Source organism: Salmo salar, chromosome 15 (assembly GCF_965601325.2).
Source record: "Salmo salar chromosome 15, fSalSal1, whole genome shotgun sequence".
NCBI lineage: Eukaryota > Metazoa > Chordata > Actinopteri > Salmoniformes > Salmonidae > Salmo > Salmo salar.
The window spans coordinates 82,351,744-82,375,553 of NC_138305.1; the positions used below are offsets into that span (position 1 = coordinate 82,351,744).

The window sequence follows — 23,810 nt, forward strand, 5'->3', positions numbered from 1 at the left end:
AAATCAAGTTGGCCCATTACTCACTGTGTAACCAGAGGCCACTGTACAACCCACTGAGGAGAAGCATAAGAACCCCCCCCCCCCCTCCCTGTCTTCTCTTCTCATGCCAAACAAGAGAGATAAGCTACAAAACACATTGCAAGTAAAACATCAAGATCAGATTGGTTCCCTGCATGCTTTGTTATTGGTAACAGCCTATATGTGAGAACTTTCTATTGCCTCAGTCTACCGGTCTTTGTGGCACAAAGTGGCTTGAATCCTTCTCTGTCATCATGGGTTATTTCCATGTCAGCTATGATATCATAACAGTTCGTTTTTTTTGTTGTTTTTTTTTAAAGATGGTTGCTTTTCTATTAGTAATAAAAATTTAAAATAAATCTATCCATAAATTGTAGAAGATGCTGAAGTCCAGAATAGCAAACTGACAGTGTTCAATCCATATATTTCCCAGGTTGAGTTTAGAAGCTACTAGTTTGAGTTTGATTAGGAAGAATGAGGAGCATGCCGTGTAGCTAGCGTTTAATTGGAGCAGCTCTCAGATGATTTGGAGGGTTGTGTTTTTTCTACCACGCGTAGGGAGCCCATTTCAAGGATTACAGCGAATGGAGACTGTAAATGGGATTAAGAGAGGAGAAATAGAAAAGGGAAAGAACAGTGGCTAAGCAATGGTGAAGGAGAAATACACGTATATGTAAGCAGCAACAGCCCCTTTTTGCTAGTCACTGCTTTCAGAGAGTGAGCGAGCGAGAGAGAGAGAGAGAGAGAGAGAGAGAGAGAGAGAGAGAAAGCGAGTGAAAAATAATACCTCACTACCGTCTCTGGCTTTTAATGTTTCAACAGAGAAAAGTGCTTAGCTGTGTGATAACTGGGACATACACAATAAGGTTAATGGAAACACTGTCAACAGGCTGTAAACTGCCTGGGCTTTCTTAATGGGGTGCTAATCAGCATTAGGGAACGGCCCTGCTGGGGGAGAATATACAGCTGCCTCAGAGACTATACTGTTACTGTACCGTAGGCCTACCACCGAGGAGGGACTGCTCCTCTATTACATGGCTTATTGCATTAGCCTCACATGTATTACATGTCTTATAGCATAGCCAGCAGTGGCAGTCGTGAGGTTTAAGATGAGGGAGGACAAATCTTTTGTTATGAGCATAGCTATTACAGCATATTGGATGACTGTCATTCATATTCCATTCACCCAGCTCAATGTAACATTGATAGGTTTAAGCTACTACATGAGACTCAAGTTTTCCCTTTACCCATCATGAGGTTGCTACAACCAAGCCTATGATTGAACGTTTACAACGTTCAAGGTCGAGAGGGAAATTAAAGTAATCAAGGTGACAGACAGTGACAGAGTCTATACCGCCTTGTACACTCTTGCCTACATCTAGCTGATCTGGGGTGTAATCATTAGTCCAACAGTTACAAACAAGTTTTTCAAATTCAGGTATGCTTATCCCCGTTTCAATCCGTTTACTTGCGTTTAAGAAACGATTTTCAACACAATCGGCAGAATGAATCACATACGATACATACACGTATGATATTTTTGCTTGTATAATTCCTTCTCGCATCTACATACTCTCCTCCTCTCACGTTTTCACTTCGCTTGTGGACTTCAGTGCAAAACACATCAGCTGTCACTGACCAGGTAAAAAAACTTTCCAAGCCAAACTTTCATATCATATCCGCTAACCGCTACACACAGCTTACATCGTTGTCACCATATTAGCTAACGCCATAGTCAACATAGCTATTAGAATTAACTTGTTAGTAAACCCGCTACAATCATGGAGTACAGTGTACAGTCAGCAAGAAGTTTAGCAGTTACATCGGCTGGTCCCAGTGGCAATACATTTATAGAACCAAAAGCTTACCTTGACTTGGAAGAGTTCCAGTGTTGGATAGCCATAGCCAGCTAGCTAACATAGCATCCCTCTCTGTTTGAGCTGGGTGTTTGAGTAGGCTAAACTAGCTAGCTGCATTCGCAACAAAATAAACAGTGGCAAGAAAAAGTATGTGAACCCTTTGGAAATATCTGGATTTCTGCATAAATTGGTCATAAAATTTGATCTGATCTTCAACTAGGTCATAACAATAGACAAACACAGTTTGCATAAACTAATAACACACAAACAATTATACGTTTTCATGTCTTAATTGAACACACTGTGTAAATATTCACAGTGCAGGATGCAAAAAGTATGTGAACCCTTGGATGTAATAACTGGTTGACCCTCCTTTGGCAGCAATAACCTCAACCAAACGTTTTCTGTAGTTGCGGATCAGACCTGCATAACACTCAGGAGGAATTTTGGACCATTCCTTTTTACAAAGCTGTTTCAGTTCAGCAATATTCTTGGGATGTCTGGTGTGAACTGCTCTCTTGAGGTCATGCCACAGTATCTCAATTGGGTTGAGGTTAGGACTGACTGGGCCATTCCAGAAGGCATATTTTCTTCTGTTGAAGCCATTCTGTTGTTGATTTACTTCTGTGTTTTGGGTCATTGTCCTGTTGCATCACCCAACTTCTGTTGAGCTTGAATTGGCGGACATATTACCTAACATTCTCCTGCAAAATGTCTTGATAAACTTGGGAGTTAATTTTTCCGTTGATGTTAGCGAGCTGTCCAGGCCCTGAGGCAGCAAAGCAGCCCCAAATCATGATGCTCCCTCCACCATACTTTACAGTTGGGATGAGGTTTTGTTGTTGGTGTGCTGTGCCTTTTTTTCTCCACACATAGTGTTGTGTGTTCCTTCCAAACAACTCAACTGTAGTTTCATCTGTCCACAGAATATTTTGCCAGTAGCGCTGTGGAACATCCAGGTGCAATTTTTCAAACTTCAGACGTGCAGCAATGTTTTTGTTGGACAGCAGTGGCTTCTTCTGTGGTGTCCTCCCATTAATGTCATTCTTTTTTAGTGTTTTATGTATCGTAGACTTGTCAACAGAGATGTTAGCATGTTCCAAAGATTTCTGTAAGTCTTTAGCTGACACTCTAGGCTTCTTCTTAACCTCATTGAGCATTTTGCACTGTGCTCTTGCAGTCATCTTTGCAGGATGGCCACTCCTAGGAAGAGTAGCAACAGTGCTGAACTTTCTCCATTTATAGACAATTTGCCTTACCGTGGACTGATGAACATCAAGGCTTTTAGAGATACTTTTGTCAACAATTCTTAATCTTAGGTCTTCTGAGATCTCTTTTGTTCAAGGCATGGTTCACATCAGGAAATGCTTCTTGTGAATAGCACAGTCAAATTTTGTGAGTGTTTTTTATAGGGCAAGGCAGCTCTAACCAACATCTCCAATCTCGTCTCATTGATTGGACGCCAGGTTAGCTGACTTCTGACTCCAATTAGCTAGGGGTTCTTTTTCCAACCTACACTGTGAATGTTTAAATGATGTATTCAATATAGGGATGCACCGATATGACATTTTTGGCCTATACCGATATCCAATATTTTCCTTGCCAAAAAAAACGATACCGATAACCGATATTTAAACATTTTAGCGGCCTTTTAAGCATACTAGTACAGTTAAATAGTTAACACACACACATGGACCCAGCGGTCTAAGACACTGCATCTCAGTGCAAGAGGCATCACTACCTACAGTCCCTGGTTCGAATCCAGGCTGTATCACATCCGGCCGTGATTGGGAGTCCCATAGGGCTGCCCACAATTGGCCCAGCGTCATCCGGACCATCATTGTAAATAACAATTTGCTCTTAACTCTTAATTGCCTAGTTAAATAAAGGTTACACACACACCACACTGACCAAAAAGGTATTTTGTTGGCATTTACGTATGTCCCCATTACCAGTAAAACATCATCAAAACCTATTTCTTTCAATTACTTCCTGTGCTGTTTTGTTGTTCATTTGTTCAGTCGTTTCATTCTCAACCAGGATTTCTATGGAACACCGTTTGGGTCTTTGCGTGTCAAAAAAGATACATGTCAAATAACACTATTTGACGTGTCAGATAAACTTGTTGACCAATCAGGATCTGAATATGACTGCACGTCACATAATAATTTAACGCATCCATAAATTTTTTACGTAATTATTACACATTGATTACACTATCACTCGTATTTCATATGTCACAACGATTCATCAATACGTATGCAATGATGCTGGTAAAGTTGCTTCGCTCACCTACATTGATGTTCATAAAAAATGCTAGCTAGCTCATGGATGCAAACACTGTTCTTCCGCAAAAACATAGCAAAATGACATAATCTGTTTCAGAAGCTAGGTGTCATCATCTAAAATAACCCTAATTTATAAGACAGTTTTTATTTGATTAATGGTGGTCGGACCCATCTATGTGAAGCTAGCCACAATAAGAATTAGCCACAATAGTGAACTTTGCGGTTAGCCTTCAAAATCAAAGTATGACATAAGTGGCAACCTAGCTAATACTTACTCACAAGGATTCCTAAATCATTGCTAAGAATAATGAAAATGACTGCAGTTTCTACAGGTCATTGTTTTCCGGCTGGTTGTATTGGTGCTAGCTAGGTGCCAAGCTAAAGCTAGCTACCCCAGAAGTTGCGGTTGAAAAAATTATGCTTTATTACCAACGCGGTATTGTAAATACATCGTTCATGGCCCCTGTTTGCTTGTTTTCAGACTTTTTTCTACAGCTTTGACAGTGCTACTGTATCTTTTTTGACACGGAAAGACCCAAACGGCGTTCTATAGTATGTATGTCGTGAAGCTAATAGCAGTGGCGCTATTACTGTGTAACTCCGGTAGAGCAACATCTGAAAAATTGTGCATTTGGTAGTGTGTACCGTTGCTCGACCAGTCGGCGAAATCCAACATCACCCACGACAGAGAACGGTTGATTGTCAAGGGCAATGAATTCCATTATCTTGGCTTTAATGGATTTCGCCTTTGAGTTGTCTCGCTGAAATGTTCTTACTCTTTAAAATGACTGCTCGACTTGTTGACTGCTCGATCCACACAGCAGACATTGTGGGCTGTGTTGCACGTGTTGTGCAAAATTTTACGTGCCGTCATTAAGTCATGTACCTACGTTATATAGGTATGCACGTCAGCTTTGACATCGGTTTTGTACATCGGGCAAACTAGACATCGGGCCGATACCATTGTTGGCATTTTTAGCTAATATCGGCCGATTCCGATATGTTAACCGATTTATCGTGCATCCCTAATTCAATATAGACAAGAAAAATTCTATAATTTGTGTGCTATTAGTTTAAGCACACTATGTTTGTCTATTGTTGTGACAGATGAAGATCATATCACATTTGATGACCAATTTATGCAGAAATCCAGGTAATTCCAAAGGGTTCACATACTTTTTCTTGCCACTGTAGCTAGCTCTCTCTCTTTCTCTCTCTCTTGCTTCTCTTTCATTTTTAAATACTTTTATTTGTTTAAAACTGTTCAACTATTGTCTTTCTCTCTCTTTGAGTAAACTACCCACCACAGTTTGTGCACCGCAGTGCTAGCTAGCTGTAGCTTATGCTTTCAGTACTAGATTCATTCTCTGATCCTTTGATTGGATGGACAACATGTCAGTTCATGCTGCAAGAGCTCTGATAGGTTGGAGGACGCCCCCCGAAGTTGTCATAATTACTGTGTAAGTATATGGAAGGGGGCGAGAACCATGAGCTGTAACCAGAGGACGGAAACCTGCTACCCAACAGAGTGCTGTTGAGGCAACTGTAGACCTTCATTGCAAAACAGTGTGTTCTAATCAATTATTTGGTGATGTGAATATATTCAGTATAGTTTTATCTAAAAAGGATAACTTTTTTAATGTTTCACTATGTCACATCCTGACCAGTAAAAGGGGTTATTTGTCATTGTAGTTTGGTCAGGGTGTGGCAGGGGGTGTTTGTTTTGTGTGTTTCAGTGTTTTTGGTTTATGTTCTATGTTATCTATTTCTATGTGTTTATCTAGTTTTCTATTTCTATGTTGGGTTTTTGGCAATGACCTTCAATTAGAGGCAGCTGGTTGTCGTTGTCTCTAATTGGAGGCCATATTTAGTTGGGGTTGTTTTCTCTTGTGTTTTGTGGGTGGTTGTTTTCTGTATAGCCTGGGAGCCTTATGGAACTGTTATCGTCGTTTGTTTATTTTGTTTTGAGTGTTCTTTAAATAAATTAAGAAGATGAGCCCTTTACCCGCTGCGCCTTGGTCCAATCCTTACGACGCCCATGACAGAACCACCCACCAAAAGAGGACCAAGCAGCGGAAGAAGGAGCAGCAAGAATGGACATGGGAGCAAATATTGGACGGCAAGGGATCCTGGACATGGGAGGAGGTCCAGAAGGGATTGAATCGCCGTCCATGGGAAGAAGTGGAGGCAGCAAGGGCAGAACGACGTTTCGGGGAGAGGAAAGTAAGGGAGCAACATGAGGCCGAGAGGCATCCCCCAAAAAAATTGGGGGGGGGGGGGCACACGGGGACTTGTCAGAGTGGAGACCTGAGCCAACTCCCCGTGCTTATTATGGAGAGCAACGGATCAAGCAAGCACCTTGTTACTCAGAAATGCGCACGGTGTCGCCCATACGCACGCACAGTCCGAAACGGCCAATAAGGGCTCCGCAGCATTGCCGGGCGAGAGTTGGCCGGCAGCCAGGAAGAAGTGTGCCGGTACAACGGATCTGGTCTCCAGTGCGTCTCCTCGGTCCAGTTTACCTTGCGCCTGATCTATGCACGGCAGCCCTCATTCCCCAGCACAGCCCAGTTCGCCCTGTGCCGGGCTACAGTGACTATCCAGCCAGGATGGGTTGTGCAGGCCGTGCGCTCCAGACCTCCAGTACGTCTCCAAGACCCAGTGTACCCTGTGCTTGTTCCTGCTCCTCGCACTAGCCCTGAGGTGCATGTTACTAGGCTGGCGCCTCCAAAGCCAGCCCCACGCATCAGGCCTCTTGTGCGCCTGCCCAGTCCAGTACGTCCTGTTCCTGCTCTCCGCACTAGCCCTGAGGTGCGTGTTACTAGTCTGGCGCCTCCAAAGCCAGCCCCACGCATCAGACCTCCAGTGCGCCTGTCCAGTCCAGTACGTCCTGTTCCTGCTCCCTGCACGAGCCCTGAGGTGCGTGTTACTAGTCTGGCGCCTCCTATGCCAGTCCCACGCATCAGGCCTCCAGCGACGCTCCTCAGCCCTGAGCCTTCAGCGACGCTCCACAGCCCTGAGCCTCCAGCGACGCTCCTCAGCCCTGAGCCTCCAGCGACGCTCCTCAGCCCTGAGCCTCCAGCGACGCTCCTCAGCCCTGAGCCTCCAGCGACGCCCCTCAGCCCTGAGCCTCCAGCGACGCCCCTCAGCCCTGAGCCTCCAGCGACGCCCCTCAGCCCTGAGCCTCCAGCGACGCCCCTCAGCCCTGAGCCTCCAGCGACGCCCCTCAGCCGTGAGCCTCCAGCGACGCCCCTCAGCCCTGAGCCTCCAGCGACGCCCCTCAGCCCTGAGCCTCCAGCGACGCCCCTCAGCCCTGAGCCTCCAGCGACGCCCCTCAGCCCTGAGTCTCCAGCGACGCCCCTCAGCCCTGAGTCTCCAGCGACGCCCCTCAGCCCTGAGTCTCCAGCGACGCCCCTCAGCCCTGAGTCTCCAGCGATGCCGCACAGTCCAGAGTTTTCTGAACGGGAGCTACGCCCAGAGCCAGAGTCACCTCCGTAGTGGGAGGATTGGGAAGGGGGGGTGTAGCACAGGGACCGTCGTTGACGGTAGCCACCCTCCCTTTAAGTTTTGGTTGTCGTTGTCTCTAATTGGAGGCCATATTTAGTTGGGGTTGTTTTCTCTTGTGTTTTGTGGGTGGTTGTTTTCTGTATAGCCTGGGAGCCTTATGGAACTGTTATCGTCGTTTGTTTATTTTGTTTTGAGTGTTCTTTAAATAAATTAAGAAGATGAGCACTTTACCCGCTGCGCCTTGGTCCAATCCTTACGACGCCCATGACACACTATTTTATTTGTATGAAATTCACTGAGGAGGATGGGTCTCCCCTTCTTTGTCTTCCAGTCAGCCTATGAAAAGAGTCCCAATTCATCATGACAAACCTCACTTACCTGCCCTGGGCTTTTTAGAATGTCACACAAACGTTTCTGATAAACAAACCACTTATCCTGTGCTTGCTTCAACCCTAATATGCAGCCGATTAAAGCTTGTTAATGCAATTTAGTAGACGGGAATGAAGGAGAAATAGTGGTGGCGTCTTGGGGTTACGCTTATATTCAATTCCACTGAAACACAGACAAGAGGAATTCATAAACATTCAAACTCCACTGAGGTAAACCAGTAGAAATCACCTTATACATGACAGTGTTGCAGATACAGAGAACACTGTGTAGCGACTTACGTTTATTTTGAATGGCCAATAGAATGATACATTTTGGATTAAACACACTCTCGCTTTTCTGATAAAAGTAGCAGAAATAAGTACTTCCAAAGCAATGTAATAGTAGTTTTGGGTTTTATAATGTGTCCACTCATATAATTAAAAAAAATAAAACATTAAGTTCCATCATGAGTCCTCGCCTAAAATATGTCACTGCTGTGGCTGTACTACTCTGTCAAATCAATCATATGTTTCTGTTGTGCCAACCTCTCAAAGTATCTTTGTGATGCTACTTTTACTCTGATGTAGGTAGCCATGAAATCCAATAAGCAGGCTCTAAGTAACCAGATCCACTGTACCTACTGTATATGTCAGCCATTGTATAGAGCTCTCTACAAAGATAGTAGCTCTTAGGCCATCAGAGATGTGCTACTGTACACCATCGCCTGGTTGCTAGGATGTTGCTAGTCTCATCTCATTTTTCACCATGGCAGAACTCTCTTGAAACCAGTCAAAATTGACAAATGTGGTCAAATGTATTTGGCTGTTACCAGGGAAAGTTTTGCTATTCAGAAATGTTTTCACTCACATTACTTTTGATGTATACATTTGTCATACTGGACATGATTTAGCATTTTCTGGCAAACCAGGTGTTGAGGCTAGGTCCCTGATGACTCAATGTGGCATATATGATATCAGTGGATCTATTTGGTGTATTGAACGTCAATTTGCCAATTGACAAAGCAGCGTTGAGAAGCGATCTGAGCCATTCGTCATTTCCAAAAGGCTAACCATCTCCAGTCTGAAGCCTTCTGTCCTCACTATGGAGATGGAGGTTATTCAATGGCACTGCTGATAAATCGGATTCATATTGCAGGCAGAACCCTGCAAACACCACCACCTGTGCCCGCCACCACCACCACCACCTCCCTGCAGGAAGTAAATCTTTCTCTTCGTCCACAGAATATGAAAATGAGATATATTGATGCACCAATATACAAACCTTTACAAATCGCTTGCCAGACGCAAGATTTATGGCTGTGTGAGCTGTGGAGTTACATCATTGTTACCATGGTGTTGGCTGGTGCTCGGTGTATCTGTCCTGCAGACAGAGGCTTCTCTCCCTCCCCTCCGCCCCACCGCCTTCCTCGTCGCTTGCCGCCTCCACCTGCCCAGACAAGGCCTCTGATTTATCACCTCCAGTCTGGCAAATTGCTTTTACAGCCTCCTTGATTATTGTTCAGCGCTAAATGGATAACAGATTATTTCTAAAGATCCTTTAATACACAGGGGGTCTGAAGGGACATTAGCCTGCCGTGGCATCTCGGGTGGGGATGGGCACATCAGCAATTTTCTCGGATTGTAATCATTGCATCAATAGTGACTTTCCTGTGACTTCCGAGGTCCTTTATGTGTTCTTTCCCGCAATGTCACTAGTAATCCCTTTGATAAATGCCTGGACCCTAACTGGGCTCTGGAGCTGTGCTCACCTCACTAGCACATGCAGACATGCAGGACTAAGGAAGATATTAATTTCCCGCTTCATCAGTATGATTTGTGGCTCATAAAATCAGAGATGGATCCAACAGCTGTGTAATAGGGATTTTAACCTCCGTTTGCTTTGGTTTCAAACTATTCCACTTTTAATGGCCTCTGTGCAGATCTTTCACATCTGGTTGTCTGTACCTCTGCTCTGTTGGGAAAGTAGAGCTGCTAATGGACATAACTCACTGCTGTTCTCCACTCAATAAACTGTAATCAATATATTTTCTTTAGCTATGGAGACCAAGTTTTAATGAATGATTATGTTTATTATTCAGTTCTGGCATCCCGTATTCTGATGAGTTTACAAAGAAAATGAGCTGTGTTCATTTGTAACTTTGTTTGTTGATTTTCAGGGCTGTCCCCAGATCCTGCCCACCAGTGACATCCTGGTACCTGCAGGGATCATTCGTCCAATCACGCTGCGAGCCCGGAACCTCCCTCAGCCTCAGTCTGGACAGAAGAACTATGAGTGTGTGTTCAACATCCAGGGCAAGATGCAACGCATCCCAGCTGTGCGCTTCAACAGCTCATGTATCCAGTGCCAGAACACCTCAGTGAGTACATGGCCTATAATTATGACTTACCCGCACTGACAGCCTTATTTCCAGGCCTGCAGAATGTTGTTATTTATACAGTATTTACTGTAAAAGATTATGTGAATTGTTGTTGAATTTGAATTCTTGGTCCAGTGTAAAAACTAACGGTCTTTTGAACTAGTTTTCCACAGGTCCTTTACTAATGCTTGTATAAAGAAAGAGTATGCATCTCCTCTCCCTCTCTTCCTCTCTGTCTCATGGAAATAATAGGCACAAAAATCAAGGTGACTTTCCATTGAGTCACTGATCACAAAAAAAACGTTATCCGCAAAATCAGCAAAGACATCAATTCAGAGCATTAAACTTGTTTTCTCAATCCCAGTGAAAAATGTGGCATGTCAAAGAGCTGACATTGAGAGTATCTTCTCTATCCCCCTCTCTCTCTCTCTCTCTCTCCTCTCTCTCTCTCTCTCTCTCTCTCTCTCTCTCTCTCTCTCTCTCTCTCTCTCTCTCTTTCTCTCTCTCGCTCCGTAGCACCCTCTCTCTCTCTCTCTCTCCCCCTCTCTCTCCTACTCCCTCTGTCTCGTAGTAATGTTACAGACGGCTGCCTTCTGTGACCCATCTGGTTGTCACAGTAACCCCAGGGAATCTTGTAAAATAATTAGCCAGTCACAGGATGTGGGTCTTAATTTGGTTGGACAATGTGACCTAGGGAAAGGGAATGTGGTGTGGGTGGAGGTGCTGGAGCGTTCCTTGGGTAGGGGTTGACTAGCCCTCTGCCACGGAGTGTCTCCCCTCTAACCCCCTTAACCCCTGGAGGTCAAAGGTCAGGCTGTGGGCCACTGTCCTTTGACAGGACAATTGATGTCCCGTGGCAATTTAATAATGAGGATCACGTATCCAGCACACACGCCCTTCCCCAGCGGGTCGGGTTAGGATTGATTGTTGTCCTTTCCCTGGCTGACACATGCTGTCTGGCGCACTACATTGTGAAGGCCTTCGGAAGGACCCTGCCGCGAAGAGCAACTGTTGTCCTTCCATCTGTTTCCACTCATTTCCTCCCCCTCATCGTTATGTCTTTCTCTGACCCCCGCCCCGCGCACTGCGGCTATGCATTTAAAATGAAATTGAAATGTAGTTTTGTGGTAGACAATTATTAAGTGAGTGCACAAAGGTTAGAGAATTGGGCATTGGGGTTTGGATTGTTCAAAGCATAAAGCTGCAGATGCTGTGTGAACAATGCAACAGCTCTATGAATATAGTGAGGAAATCAGCATTAAATAGATGGACTCTAGTGTGTTAATCCCTTCACCTGTGTAGGCCGTCATTGTAAATAAGAATTTGTTCTTAACTGACTTGCCTAGTTAAATAAAGGTTAAATAAAAAAACCTAAAGGTAAACATTTGAGGCTGTTTACCACACACAAGGACAGGCTGAAACATTGAGTATACAGCATTAAACTGTAAATGTTAGGCCTCCCTCACACTCCCCTGCTTCATCTCAATCTGACAGAAAGAGAAACCACACTTTGAGATTGATATTCAGGCCCTGACGTTTTTTTTACTACTCCCCTCCCCCATTCTGACTGGTAGCGACTACCCGCTGTCTCTGTCTCTATCTCTTTCTTTCTTTCTCCCTCCCCCTCTCCCCCTCTCTCTGTTTGGAGGGGATTTTTTAGATGAATTGATAGTGTGATTACCTGTGACACAGTGGGCTAGGGCCACATCATCCCTTCTTCTCTGTCTCTGCCCCTATCTGATGGATCTCTCCTGAATAGTAATCTAGCCATAGTGAAGACATGCCGCAGATTACACTCAGTTCCTGGGGTGTGTGCTGTCCTCCCTCCCCTCACACTCAACGGCTATCAATCAGTATGGCCGTCAAGACGATTGGCTGTCAAGACTGCTGCAGCCAGGTGACTTTGAGGCCATGGGGTCCATGCTAATGCAATTGTGAGTTGCCTCAGATGGGCAATGCTGAATCAATCAATTTCATCTGCTGTTTAGTCTCCCCCTCACTGAGAACTTTCAGGTATCAGTCAGCACTTTTGCTCTAATGGGAGGCCACTGAGGTGGGGGTTAGTAAGGTTAAACATGCTGCTGGACATGTTCACCAGCTGTGACAGTATGTTTTACCAGAAAGGGAAACTTCAACTTCTAGTGTAGTTGAATGTTGCAGTTGGATGTGATTTCACTGTCAGGTTTTGCTTTCAAACTGTTACTGTAGGTAGAGTAATGCAGAGATTGAGTGATCGTTCTGTGACTCAGCTGTAGCCTTGGACCTAGCCTGGGTGCCAGTCTGCTTAGTTAACATATTCACTCCTTGTATTCCATGTCATTGTTTGGCATGACAATTCCATAAGGAGTTGACAGGAGAGCAGAAACAGACTGGCGCCCAGGCTACTTTGGCCCTGCTTACATTTACATTTTAGTCATTTAGCAGACGCTCTTATCCAGAGCGACTTACAGTAGTGAATGCATACATTTCATACATTTCATTTCATGCATTTGTTTGTACTGGCCCCCCGTGGGAATTGAACCCACAACCCTGGCGTTGCACACACCATGCTGGCGTTGCAAACACCATGCTCTACCAACACCATGCTCTTCCACAGGGAAGGGTGGTTATGTAAATGTTCGCAGGGTGGAACTAACAGAGATATAACTCTGATTTGATTTGATTTGATTCATCCTATGGGAACTAAACACACAGTCAGACCCCTCATATTTAATTGTCCTCTTATCAGCACTCTTATCCCTGTGACGATCTTCTCTTCTAATGAGAGCCCCTTCCTGGCCCTCCCTGGGAGAGAGGGGCCATTCTAGTGGACCAACAAGCCTCCCTCCCGTCTCCCTCACTACTCTGCTGTTTCCCGCCGCCTGGCCTTTCTCACTCTCACAATGCTCTCTCTGTATGTACACCCTTATCTACATTTAGAGCCAGTTGGTTTGTCCTGGTAAATACATTTTAAAAGTCCACTATACAGTACATAGAGCTGTCATTCACCAGAGAAACTAGCCCTGAGGCTTGTGTGTCCATGTTGGTGCGTGTGTGTTTCCAGGACTGTTGTATGTGAATTTGACCCGTGATGTGCAGTTCAGCATGTGAAATATGTCTCTGCCACAGATCTCGAGTAGCCCTGTGTAAGTGATGCAGACAGATAACAACAGTTTGGCCTCAGACAGACAGACCAGTGAACAGACCAGAACAACACATATGTCTGACAGCACATCCTGCATAAATACAACACAAGGTTGTGCCCTTGCCTTTGCCCACATACAACTTGAAGTCAAATACATGCCATCCTCTTTCCATGCTCCACCTCTTCCATCTCTCTGCATCTACTTTGGCATTTCCATTCATTCATTTTCTCCAGCTAAATAGAATAGATACTGTTACGCTGTTATACTGGCTTCCTGCTGGCGTTGCTGGATACATGTCATTTCAATTCTACTGCAGCAGGTGCATCCTGCATGACCCACATCCCACCTGCACCCAAAGAGAAATACAGTACCTTTTTTTGTAAGGTACATATGCATAAAGATTAGACAACACTGTATGATAAAGCATGCTGATCCACATCAATCCATCAATCACATTCCCCAACTGTAGGATATCCTTCAGAAATGTGATTTGGTATCACGTCAAAAGGCGTAGATGTACTGTAATTCATCTCAAACGCATGCCTGCTTGTTTCTTTCTTTTATCTGTCTCCCCGCTTGATTTGTACTGCAGACAATGTGCTGCCATAGCCGGAATAAATCAGTACGATACACCCCCCACACATATACACACTGCCTTTCAAATAAATGATAAGTAGGGTCTTTGCCGTTGAAACTCAATAAGCATTTGCTTTGATAATTTAAAGGGTTTTTGTGCATTTTTGTTTGACAGCATGCTTTACGTTGCAGATTACACATGGCACACATGTAAACCTTTGATAGGCTGAATCGGCATACATGGGACTTTTCATCTTTTGTATCAAGATGAGAGGAAATCCAAATGAATCCATGCACGTAAGTGTTGCTAAGCGATGCTGACCCCTTAGCGACAGGCATTGGCGTTGTTACCCAGGAAACGTACAGTAAAGCCTTTTGCACAATGACCAAGTTCTGAACTACCCTATTGATGGAAAGTGCTCTCACAAAGAACACCATTATTCCCGAACGATGGTGGCAAAGCTTTTTGAATAAAAACACTTACATGTTCTTTTTTCAGGCTTTCTGAACCAGCATGCCCTCATTATTCTATTATTCTCATCAAGTGTCCAATCAGACTATCAACGTCTTTGGTGCTTCTAAGTGGAAGGTATGGAAATGACCTGCCCTTCTCTTGACACCAAAGGCCCCACTAATGGAAGAAATGGAGCATGAAACAATCTACATGTTAGTGATACTGTGGATATGTCACCTCATGGTCAATGTAAACATGCTTCCATGCACACTAAGTAGTAGGATATGATATATTGTACACTGCATACATATATTTTCATGTAGGTTTATCTTACACCTGCTCGTTGTATTTACCATAGAAAATGGCAGTCTAATGCTATGGTATTTATCCTTTCTGTTTTGATTGTTGCATATTGCATCCCTGTCAGTCTCTGAGGTTGGATATACTGGATTGTGCCTGTGAGGCTCTGTAGCAGGTGGGTTCTGGTGGAATAAATTGTCCACTAAACGAGGTGATCAATCAATAGCATGAATTATGAGCCTGTTTCATCATGTCTGTGTTTCATCCTGTTTGTTTAAGGCACTAGCAATGGAAGGGGAGAGAGCCTCAGCTGTATTCCCCTAACTGAGAAATCAGCGCATTAGTTACCCCTGCTCTGACATTTTTATTTTAGAATCCCAAAGTCATCTACAAAGAATGCTTTGGTGTCATCATGGGAAAAGTATGCTTTGGTTTTCTTGTGTTAAAGCACTTACCTCAAATATGATGACACAAGTTCAAACATGGCCTCAACATGCAAGTCATATATTCTATGTTTATGGAGTGAGCTCTGAACCAGGCACAATTCTTCACGGGCAATAAGACCATTCCATATTACCCTGTCTGTTTCTTTAACCAAAACCTTGTGACCTTAAATCTGTCACCATGGCGAAGTACACATTTTTTCCTAGTGCAGTAATCAGAATGATGAAAGTTTGGTTTGCAGAAAATATAATTTATGTTCACTAATATGGACTCCCTATTAATTACTGTGTATGTTTAAGAAGGAAAAAGGCCCTTTTTCAAAGGTAATTTTGCTGAAGTCGGTCGAATTTTGAAACTTAATTAAATGAAACAGGAAAGCCTCCATCATTAAGGTAAATAGATTTTCACTCTGTCACTACAAGGAGCTAGCATCGACGGCACAGTTGCAGCCAATTCTACTACTCACAGTATTTGTCCTCTTCATTTAGACTGATGGTTAAGCCGCTGCAGATAACTACATGGCTTAATTGAAATCTTAATTACTTTATTCTGAATAAACACAAATTATAAATGTGTATTTGAACGTATCGTGTATGGTCTTTGATATATAGTATAAAAAATGTAGAGCAGAGAAATGTCTTGTTTTCGGGGTCAGCCATAGTAGTACGGCACCCCTGGAGCAAATTAGGTTTAAGTGCCTTGCTCAAGGGCACATCAACATATTTTCACTTTGTCAGCCCGGGTATTCAAACAAGCGACCTTGTTTGGCCCAACGCACTAACCACTAGGCTAGCTGCCATCCAATTCCTACAGTAAAATGAACTTGCTTACAATGTGTACCTCTCACATTAGACCCTTCATTAGACCCAATTTTCATTGATCAAAAGGAATATCAAAAGGAATATCTTCCATTGTTGTTGTCTGCAACCCATTAAAACCGAAGGATAAGTAGAAAATAAATCATGAAAATAGTGTCTCTGTCTCAAAGGTAGCGCACGTTTGTATCTGTATCCAGTGATGGATTTGTTTTTTTAAAGGTAAGATTACCTCAGTGACTCGCCTCGTTGTCATCCCAGAGACATGTCTGACAGAACCAGGCCAATTTGTCTCCACTCGCTAGTCTCAGATCCAGTGGAACCAAGGCCGGAGGAAAATCAATTCACGACTGGCAGAGATAAGCTGCATTGTATGGCCCAACACAAAAGCGTCCCCCCATTTACACATATCCGCTAATCTCCTCAAAGCTGCCTGCCTTTCACTTGAAAAAGAGGGAGAAGGCCTGGAAATGCATATTATATTAATTCCAGAAATACATTGTATGGCTCTCCTGTGGCTTTCATTATCAGGCCCTTGGGAAGACTGCATGACAACAACCTAGATATTTACAAATGAATATCTGTTTCTGAACCTGCCAAGGCTTTAATGCTGCCGTCAACTCACCCACCTAATTTGGTTTACCTACTGAACAAATGTAACGCCTCATTGGACTGTGAAGAATATTGTTGGCCTTATCAACCATTTCACGAAATGCTGTTATTGAATGAGGCATTGCCGATAGACTTTCCCGTTTTCGGCTGAAAAACGGAGACCACAAAGGTTAACTGTAGTTTATATGTCTGTTTGATGGATAGGAGTGAGGATGGTCTCAAGTTGAGTTTAGTTTTTGTTGTGACACTGTGAAGCGATATGATTGGGGGAAGTTAATTCAGTGACCCCACCCAGGGAGCTGCAATTACCTCAATTATGGACTGGTGCCTGCAGAACCAACTGGACCCTATAGAGATGTAAGAACATTTGGAGCCACGTGTCAACAGGTTCAGTGGGCTTTAGTTCAGCCTTTCAGCACCCACACTGTTGCATTCCCTGCTTGACTTGCTCCCAGATATTTCGCAGAACAGCTGCACAAAGATTCAAGCCTTCACACACATGCACACGCGTGCACACACATACACAGGCATGTGAGCGTACACACACACACACACACACACGTTTTGTTCTTATTTCCTCGTGGGGACCCAAAATGTATTTCCATTCTAAATCAGTCAAACATACCACAGCGTGTTCAAAGGCACTTGCATCGCAGTGCTAAAGGCGTCACTACATTCCCGGGTTCGATCCCAGGCTGTGTCGCAGCCGACCGCGACCGGGAGACCCATGAGGCGGCGCACAATTGGCCCAGCGTCGTCCAAATTAGGGGAGAGTTTGGCCGGCCCGGATCTCATCGCACTCTAGCGACTCCTTGTGGCGGGCTGGTGCGGCTGGCTTCCGGGGTTAAGCGAGGAATGTGTCAAGAAGCAGGGCGCCTCTCCCGAGTCCGTACGCGAGTTGCAGTGATGTTACAAGACTGTAACTACCAATTGGATATCATGAAATTCTGGAGAAAAAAGCGGTGAAAATACTTTTGAATTAAAACAACATACCACACCGGATTTTCCAGTTAACATGCCCCTGGACTGATGAGGAATTCAGAGACATACACGTCATCCGCACCAGGGGAACAGTGGGTTAACTGCCTTGCTCAGGGGCAGAACGACAGATTTTTGCCTTGTCAGCTCTGGGAATCGATCCAGCAACCTTTCGGTTACTGGCCCAATGCTCCTACCCGCTCGGCAACGTGGATGGATAAAGGTTAGGTATGGATGGATAAAGGTGAGCGGTGGATGGATAAAGGTTAGGTATGGATGGATAAAGATGAGCTGTGGATGGATAAAGGTTAGGTATGGATGGATAAAGGTGAGCTGTGGATGGATAAAGGTTAGGTATGGATGGATAAAGATGAGCTGTGGATGGATAAAGATGAGCTGTGGATGGATAAAGGTTAGGTATGGATGGATAAAGGTGAGCTGTGGATGGATAAAGGTTAGGTATGGATGGATAAAGGTGAGCTGTGAATGGATAAAGGTTAGGTATGGATGGATAAAGATGAGCTGTGGATGGATAAAGGTTAGGTATGGATGGATAAAGATGAGCTGTGGATGGATAAAGGTTAGGTATGGATGGATAAAGGTGAGCTGTGGATGGATAAAGGTTAGGTATGGATGGATAAAGATGAGCTGTGGATGGATAAAGGCTATGTATGGATGGATAAAGTTGAGCTGTGGATGGATAAAGGTTAGGTATGGATGGATAAAGGTGAGCTGTGGATGGATAAAGGTTAGGTATGGATGGATAAAGGTGAGCTGTGGATGGATAAAGGTTAGGTATGGATGGATAAAGGTGAGCTGTGGATGGATAAAGGTTAGATATGGATGGATAAAGGTGAGCTGTGGATGGATAAAGGTTAGGTATGGATGGATAAAGGTGAGCTGTGGATGGATAAAGGTTAGGTATGGATGGATAAAGGTGAGCTGTGGATGGATAAAGGTTAGGTATGGATGGATAAAGGTGAGCTGTGGATGGATAAAGGTTAGGTATGGATGGATAAAGATGAGCTGTGGATGGATAAAGGTTAGGTATGGATGGATAAAGATGTGCTGTGGATGGATAAAGGTTAGGTATGGATGGATAAAGATGAGCTGTGGATGGATAAAGGTTAGGTATGGATGGATAAAGGTGAGCTGTGGATGGATAAAGGCTATGTATGGATGGATAAAGGTGAGCTGTGGATGGATAAAGGTTAGGTATGGATGGATAAAGGTGAGCTGTGGATGGATAAAGGTTAGGTATGGATGGATAAAGGTGAGCTGTGGATGGATAAAGGTTAGGTATGGATGGATAAAGGTGAGCTGTGGATGGATAAAGGTTAGATATGGATGGATAAAGGTGAGCTGTGGATGGATAAAGGTTAGGTATGGATGGATATGGGTGAGCTGTGGATGGATAAAGGTTAGGTATGGATGGATAAAGATGAGCTGTGGATGGATAAAGGTTAGGTATGGATGGATAAAGGTGAGCTGTGGATGGATAAAGGTTAGGTATGGATGGATAAAGGTGAGCTGTGAATGGATAAAGGTTAGGTATGGATGGATAAAGATGAGCTGTGGATGGATAAAGGTTAGGTATGGATGGATAAAGATGAGCTGTGGATGGATAAAGGTTAGGTATGGATGGATAAAGGTGAGCTGTGGATGGATAAAGGTTAGGTATGGATGGATAAAGATGAGCTGTGGATGGATAAAGGCTATGTATGGATGGATAAAGGTGAGCTGTGGATGGATAAAGGTTAGGTATGGATGGATAAAGGTGAGCTGTGGATGGATAAAGGTTAGGTATGGATGGATAAAGGTGAGCTGTGGATGGATAAAGGTTAGGTATGGATGGATAAAGGTGAGCTGTGGATGGATAAAGGTTAGATATGGATGGATAAAGGTGAGCTGTGGATGGATAAAGGTTAGGTATGGATGGATAAAGGTGAGCTGTGGATGGATAAAGGTTAGGTATGGATGGATAAAGGTGAGCTGTGGATGGATAAAGGTTAGGTATGGATGGATAAAGGTGAGCTGTGGATGGATAAAGGTTAGGTATGGATGGATAAAGATGAGCTGTGGATGGATAAAGGTTAGGTATGGATGGATAAAGATGAGCTGTGGATGGATAAAGGTTAGGTATGGATGGATAAAGATGTGCTGTGGATGGATAAAGGTTAGGTATGGATGGATAAAGATGAGCTGTGGATGGATAAAGGTTAGGTATGGATGGATAAAGATGAGCTGTGGATGGATAAAGGCTATGTATGGATGGATAAAGGTGAGCTGTGGATGGATAAAGGTTAGGTATGGATGGATAAAGGTGAGCTGTGGATGGATAAAGGTTAGGTATGGATGGATAAAGGTGAGCTGTGGATGGATAAAGGTTAGGTATGGATGGATAAAGGTGAGCTGTGGATGGATAAAGGTTAGATATGGATGGATAAAGGTGAGCTGTGGATGGATAAAGGTTAGGTATGGATGGATAAAGGTGAGCTGTGGATGGATAAAGGTTAGGTATGGATGGATAAAGATGAGCTGTGGATGGATAAAGGTTAGGTATGGATGGATAAAGGTGAGCTGTGGATGGATAAAGGTTAGGTATGGATGGATAAAGATGAGCTGTGGATGGATAAAGGTTAGGTATGGATGGATAAAGATGAGCTGTGGATGGATAAAGGTTAGGTATGGATGGATAAAGATGTGCTATGGATGGATAAAGGTTAGGTATGGATGGATAAAGATGAGCTGTGGATGGATAAAGGTTAGGTATGGATGGATAAAGATGAGCTGTGGATGGATAAAGGTTAGGCATGGATGGATAAAGATGAGCTGTGGATGGATAAAGGTTAGGTATGGATGGATAAAGATGAGCTGTGGATGGATAAAGGTTAGGTATGGATGGATAAAGGTGAGCTGTGGATGGATAAAGGTTAGGTATGGATGGATAAAGGTGAGCTGTGGATGGATAAAGGTTAGGTGTGGATGGATAAAGATGAGCTGTGGATGGATAAAGGTTATGTATGGATGGATAAAGATGAGCTGTGGATGGATAAAGGTTAGGTATGGATGGATAAACGTGTCACATCTGATACTTCCATAAAGACTTAACGGTTGAACAGGAATCTTCATGTTCTACTGTATCTCCATCTTGGAGGTCATACTGCAGCTGACCTATCAAACTGGAGCTGCTCTCTCTCTCTTTGAATCTGCTGAGAGGCATCTTAATGTGGTTTGAAATAAGTTCTCTTTTTAATGCTGAATTCAGGGCCCTCGCTTGCTTTTAGTCTGCCCTCATTCCTCCATCGCCTCCTTAAGAACACCCATAAGTGTTCTGGCCGTGGATCAATGTGGCTGATCAGCGATATTCTCTCAGGGTTGCTGCTGGCTTAGTGCTCTGAGTGTTGCTGCTAATTAAAACACAGGCAGTAAAACCACACCCCCTCCTTCACTTGACAGACACACAGCAGCAGCAACTCTCTCTCTCTCTCTCTCTCTCTCTCTCTCTGCAAAAAGCCAGATTAACTCAAAGCCTAGTTTGTCAAAAATGCCACTATGTTTCCCTGACTCCCTCACAACTATGGAATGTAGTGGCTAGTGGCTAGGCTGGTGGCTAATGGGTTGTTACACAGTGCAGATTAAAGGTTTTTCCTTGTACAGTATAGTGTATAGTATAGCATTATGGTTTCCACTGCACTGTGCCAGCCAGCCATGCCAGCCATGAACTCAGTTTATACTGATGAGCCAAGTCATAAACCACAATAACTGGAATGAGTGCCACTGTCTTTATTAATAGGGCCCTATGAAGTCTTGTCATGCTCTGTATGATATTGGGCTTTATGCACCATCAGTACAGTATGATGATTGACTCATGGTTTATACGTGTGCTTCCTGCAGTACTGGTATGATGGGGACGAGACAGGAGACCTGCCTGTTGACTTCTCTATTGTCTGGGATGGAGACTTCTTCATCGACAAGCCTCCCACCATGAAAGGTATGTTGTTTTATCATTTTCGGAATTAAACATTCTTAATAATAGTGTTGCAGATAAATAGTGTAAAGGACAAGTCGAAGACGTAACTGGCACACAACAGGGAAACAGCAGACACACTGGTCAAGTATGTGGTCATCCCATGCTGAGCCCTCTAGTGGCACTTGAGTGTTGAATCCACTCTATGTGGATTGGGGCTATGGCTACCACAAGAAATCATATTCAGTGGGATAATGCAGTCGGAAATGTGGATTAAGCCTTGGCAGTTTTTTTTCTTATTGTCTTCAAAACTGTTAAATTGACAAACATTTTTGTAGATGAGTAAGAGATAAAAAATACAGAATTAAATGTGCAGTCCCATGTTTTGTATGAACACACCTTGTATAACTGCAAGTCGGGGACACATAGTGGTTGTCAATACTTCCCTCAAAGGAGCTTTATCTCACTGGTTTCATCGGGCCACTCTGAAAGAGACTCGTATCTCTCCACAATCAGACTGCAGATACCATCTCTCCACTGGGCGATTGGCCCTGCGCGAAGATGAGCTGAGTGGAGAGAGCTAGTCATATAGCTAGCTGCACAGTATTTGATTATGTTCTCCTCCTGAACTGGTCAATAACTCTGTGTACCATCTTCACCTTTATCGAGGCGGCTGCGTAGGAGCGAGGCTGAGCAAGGGGATAAAGGGAGATTAGCAGCTCAGGACGTGTGCTGTCACAAACAGACAGCACAGTGCAGTGCACCTCACCACTCACCTTTCTGTCTGACTCCATCTTAGACGAGTGTTAACCCTCCCTGTCTGTCTGTCTCTGTGTCTGTCTGTCTGTCTGTGCTCAGCCCTGCTGTATAAGTGTGAGGCCCAGAGGGACAGCTGTGGCTTGTGTCTGAAGGCCAGCACAGCGTTTGAGTGTGGCTGGTGCCAGGACAACAAGAAGTGTCTCCTGAAGCAGCACTGCCAGACCCCGGAGCAGAACTGGATGCACCCCGGCAGGCACAACGTCCGCTGCAGCCACCCCCGCATCACCATGGTAAGACTCGTTCACAGAGATATACTGTGTATAATACTGTATGGCTGTGGTTAATTCTGTGGGCTAGAGCCTCAGAACCCAGGCCTTCTGCTGTGTGCAAGCATGCTGACAGGGAGATTGCTTCTCCGTGACCTTGACCCTGTTTCCATGGACAGATCCGCCCGTTGACGGGGCCCAAAGAGGGGGGCACGCGAGTGACGATCGAGGGGGAGAACCTCGGGCTGCAGGTGCGGGAGATCGCCCATGTCCAGGTGGCTGGGGTTCGCTGTAACCCTGTGCCCTCCGAGTACATCAGCGCTGAGAGGTGAGTGTGGTGACTTTGTCAATAGGGTTTCACTTGAATGGTATGCAAGTAAATTAGTGATACTTGGTCATATGTCTGCTAACTCTATTTCCTTTTAACATTAGGCAACATAAGCAGTGGGCCTTTGACTGACAGCTGAGTGTATTCTGTCCCTCAGGATCGTGTGTGACATGGCCGAGGCGCTGCTGCCCCACTCTCCAGGTGGCCCAGTGGAGCTGTGTATCGGGGTGTGCAGTGCAGAGTACCGCACTCAGTCATCCCAGACCTACTCCTTTGTGGTGCGTATGACCCCACATGACCCCATCTCTTCCAAGAAAGATGACTGTGAAGAAAGTGTCTGGCCGTTTCCGGAGGCGAAGGAAGGATACCGATCAATTGCAGTGGTTCTTCCCCGGCAACTAACTAGTCTTATGCTGCAATACAGAGATGGTGAACGTGTTGTGAAAGAAAGTGTGGCCGATGTTACATGTCAGGGATTACAAAAAAACGGTAACTGTAATCCGTTATGTTACCAGCAAAAACATTGTAATCAGATTACAGATACTTTTGAAAAACTAGACGAATACTTTGATGATTACTTTTAAATTCAGAAAGGATGTTTGCGAAAAAAATGTTGTTTTCTCAATCAAATTCAAATCAGCATTGAAAAAAGGGACAAGTTTAAGTTTGTTCCACCTTAGCGTGTCTGACCTCAAGTCAGAGACCACTATGATGACACACCAAACGTGTTTGATGGATCGCGGGAATAGAGCAGGAATAGGCTTT

General features: G+C 44.3%; 1 protein-coding gene across 2 annotated transcripts in view; it reads left to right on the forward strand.

Annotated features, from left to right (window-relative positions):
- LOC106572068 (plexin A3) overlaps positions 1-23,810 on the forward strand; it is a 128,502-nt gene that overhangs the window by 80,643 nt on the left and 24,049 nt on the right. For both annotated transcript variants that reach the window (XM_014145855.3, XM_014145856.3), the window contains exons 10-14: positions 10,218-10,418; positions 21,620-21,716; positions 22,551-22,741; positions 22,897-23,045; positions 23,203-23,323. In XM_014145855.3, coding sequence (XP_014001330.2) covers positions 10,218-10,418; positions 21,620-21,716; positions 22,551-22,741; positions 22,897-23,045; positions 23,203-23,323 — 759 coding nt within the window. The remainder of the gene's footprint in view (positions 1-10,217; positions 10,419-21,619; positions 21,717-22,550; positions 22,742-22,896; positions 23,046-23,202; positions 23,324-23,810) is intronic.